At 53.0% G+C, this 3433-nt stretch overlaps 1 protein-coding gene across 4 annotated transcripts in view; it reads left to right on the forward strand.

Moving 5' to 3' along the window:
- Nucleotides 1-2745, forward strand: part of FMNL2 (formin like 2) — a 78998-nt gene extending 76253 nt beyond the window's left edge. Inside the window, exon 25 of one of the 4 annotated variants that reach the window (XM_085312970.1) lies at nt 601-2745. In XM_085312970.1, the coding sequence (XP_085169096.1) occupies nt 601-710 (110 nt within the window). In that variant the 3' untranslated portion in view covers nt 711-2745. The remainder of the gene's footprint in view (nt 1-600) is intronic. The other 3 variants (XM_085312973.1, XM_085312971.1, XM_085312972.1) reach the window with 3 other exon arrangements.
- Nucleotides 2746-3433: the final 688 nt, after the last annotated feature.

Consider the following 3433-nt stretch of genomic DNA (forward strand, 5'->3'; position numbering starts at 1 on the left):
GCGGGGGCGCGCGTGCTCCCGGCGCTGGGCCGCCTCGCCCCGCGGCCCTGCTCCTGCGCCGTGCTGCCGGCAGCAGYGGCTTTTTCTCAGGGTGGCGCTTTTCCGAGAGGGCGCCCCGGAGGCGCGGCGTCGCGCCCGCGCTGGTGACGAAGGTTTATAGCCGCGTAGCCTCCGTTAGGCAGGCAGCCGCTCCTCATCGCGCCTCAGAAAGCGCTTGCAGCCTCGTACAGGGGCTTTGGTGGCGGCGCAGAGGAACCACCTGAATGTCAGCAGAGCAGCTGTCACCCGCGTTGCCTTTCGCCACGGCTSCGGTAGATGCTGCCAGCCGGGGGCGGGCAGCCGCTCGGCTCCCTGGGCGCGGGCCCGTTTGCTTTCACCAGTATTACCAGCTGCCTGGGTGCTTAGTGAGCCGGGCCCAGCCTGGCCGCCCTGGGGTGACGGCCCTCCTACTGCTCCTACACAAGCTGCTTTGATTGGCTTCCAGCAGGACTTCTTCTTGGCTAGGCAGCGCGCGTGTGTGCCTGCGTGTGCCTGTGCGCGTGCGTGTGTGCCGTGCGCGCCCCGCTCGCGTGGCTCTCACCGCCCGTTTCCTCTCCGCAGATCTTCGAAACCAGCCATACCGACGGGCCGATGCGGTGAGGAGAAGCGTTAGACGGCGCTTTGACGACCAGAACTTGCGCTCTGCAAATGGTGCTGAAATAACCATGTGAGCTGGAGACCTGCATGTGTAAAGTAAAGGGTTTGCTTGACTGATACCTTGCCCATGTGACTAATGGGGGTCTGCCACTTAATTACAGCCTTGGAAACAGTAAAAATTACCTTCTAAAGGGCTCAGAGACCTACAAAAATGCATAGGAACGCCAGCGATGGGCTCTCCACTCAACTGTAGCTAACAAGTGCCTAAAGTTGAAGTACCTGCTCAAATTAATCAAAGCAATAGGACTTGATTTGATTGGGTATCTTTTTTTACACCAATACATTAATCAGTATTTTTAACCAAAATGTAAAATATATGATGTTGTTTTGGGGTGTTTGGGTCTATAAAAGTTTAGTGACAGGTCTTCAGCTGACCTGACCTGGCTCCCRGCCGGTTGCGCACAGGTGATGCTTGGACACGCTCTGCCGTGGGCTGCGGAAGCTRAACGCGTTCCTGCGCCGTCGCTGAGGAACGGCCTCGGCTTCAGCTGCACTGAGTGATTGGCTTCCTTTTCTCTCTTTTTTTTTTTTCTTTTTCTTTTGGTTAGGAAAAAAGAAAAACCAAACATGTAAGGGCTTTCCATATGTAATAGGGAAATAATTACAGGTCTTGGCCCATGCCTTTCCCCACCATGCATAGGCTCCACACCGCTGCAGTGAGGATGTGGTAGCACGTAGGTCAGTGATCACAAGTTTTCTGTCAATCAACTAAAAAAACACTATTTGTCACTTTTAGCTTCTGCTTTTGTAGCACAGTGCAGGGCTGGGGCAGAAGGACTYGGGGAGGGGGCACAAGAAGCGTTGCAAAGGCACAAAAGGAGGAGGGCGGATAAGGCCGTTAYTTTTTTTTCTTTGGCTAGCGGCAGCTTTTGGATAACAGTGTATTTATTAATTAGCACTAAGGTATTAACACCTCCGTAATCAGTATTAAGGCGCCTGAGGACCATTACAGAGAGGGGCGGCTAATAACCCACCCCGAGCGCGCCGCACGCGGCCCGGGCAGCCCCCGCCGGCCCGAGCCGGGGCGCAGCCCGGCCAGCGCCCACATCGCGTTCGCGGCGCTCGAGAAAGGGTATCAATTAGCCTTAGTTTAGGGCCACGACGCACACCCCACTCCTGGTTTTACATCGCTCTCCTGGTAGAAGAAGAAAGAGCCGAACTGAGTGACCGCAGGGTACTTGGTCTTTTCAGAAGTGAACTGGACTGAAACTAAATTTGTGCTTTCCAAGCAGCTACATTTTGCTTACAGCTTACCTTCTCTGGTATCATTGCATCAATATGTTAATTGTAAAATTTATTGTATAGTATTTAACCACTGAATTTCTTTTCTTTTACGTTGTGCTTATGTGAACCACTGGTGAAGGTCCCATTTTTCTTGGATAATGTGTAGTTATATGATAATCTGTTTTTAAATGTACAGATATTTTGCTACAAAATTGGTGCAGTTTTTTATGGTTTTTACACTTCTCTTTTATTCCCACTTCTGCCTCTGGGTAATATTGTAAATATTGTTTWAAAAAAAATGCATCAGCCTGTGCTATACAATCTGAATGTTATTTTAACTTATAGTTTTTGTTTTTATATTTAACTAAATGGACCATTTGGGGCTCAGAGTTACCACATTGACCGCTGCTTACCTATTTGCAGGAAGTTTACTTTAAAAACTGCCACCTTCTCGCATCTACAGCCACGCGTACCTGACATGCTGAAGAGAACATGCCACGATCGCCTTTCATCACTGATGATAGTGATAGAAGAGCATTTTAATCTGTGTTTAAAAAGATTGGCAATTAATTTAATTAATTTTTAGTCAAATGGTTGGACATACTAGCTCTCACATTCTTTTAAGCTCAAAGGTAATTTTTTTAATTTAAGACAAAAATTATCAATCATGCAGATGATAGAATATAATACTGGCATGTTCTCTTTAATATTTTTCTAGTAATAGACCTGCTTCTTAGCAGTATTAGAAGTGTTTTATAAAAGCAGTTCCTGTTACTTTCCTGGTCTGTTCCTGGCATAAGATCAAATAAACTATTTACACTACTACACAGGCCCCCTGCTTTCCCCACGCCGGTGCTCTCCTGCAGCCGTCGCCCCCGGAGCGGTGGCAGGGCCAGGGGAGGACGAGCCCGTCCGCGCAGCCCCGCGGAGCGGCAGAGAGCCGCCGTGGCGGGTGGCATCGGGCGCCCCGAGGGTCCCGCCGGCCGTGGGGCCGGTCCCGTGGCGGGGGGCGAAGCGCAGACGCCTTGCAGGCAGCCATAAAATCCCGACGACGCCCCAAACCCTCCCGCTGCAGCCTCGCTCGGGCGCCTGGGCTCTGGGATCATCCAAAGCAGGATGGGGCTGGGAGGGACCCCCCCCACCCCACCGGGCCTGGGGCCCCCAGCACCGCTGCTCACACCACGCACCAGCACCATCTCCCCCCCCGAACAAGGCTTCGGCCAGAGCCGCCTTCGCGCGCCGCAGCGGTTCACACCGGCCCCCAGCGCCGTCGGGCKACCAAGAGCAGCACGGTGGCGGTGCCGGCTCCCCGCAGCGCGGCGCGGCCGCCCCGGCACCTACAGCCAGACCCGGGGCGCAGCCGCAGCCCCCCCGGGGCCACCAGCAGCAGCTGGCAACAGCCGCCAGCTCCTAACAGAACTAGCAGAGATGCTTGAGGGGCCAAGAACACCTGAAAAGCAACGATACGGTATTTAAGTCAGTCAGTCCTATACTTAAAGAGAACAACTTCACC

The sequence above is a fragment of the Rhea americana genome, unplaced genomic scaffold (genome assembly GCF_003343005.1).
Source record: "Rhea americana isolate MKP2758 unplaced genomic scaffold, rheAme1 scaffold_372, whole genome shotgun sequence".
NCBI lineage: Eukaryota > Metazoa > Chordata > Aves > Rheiformes > Rheidae > Rhea > Rhea americana.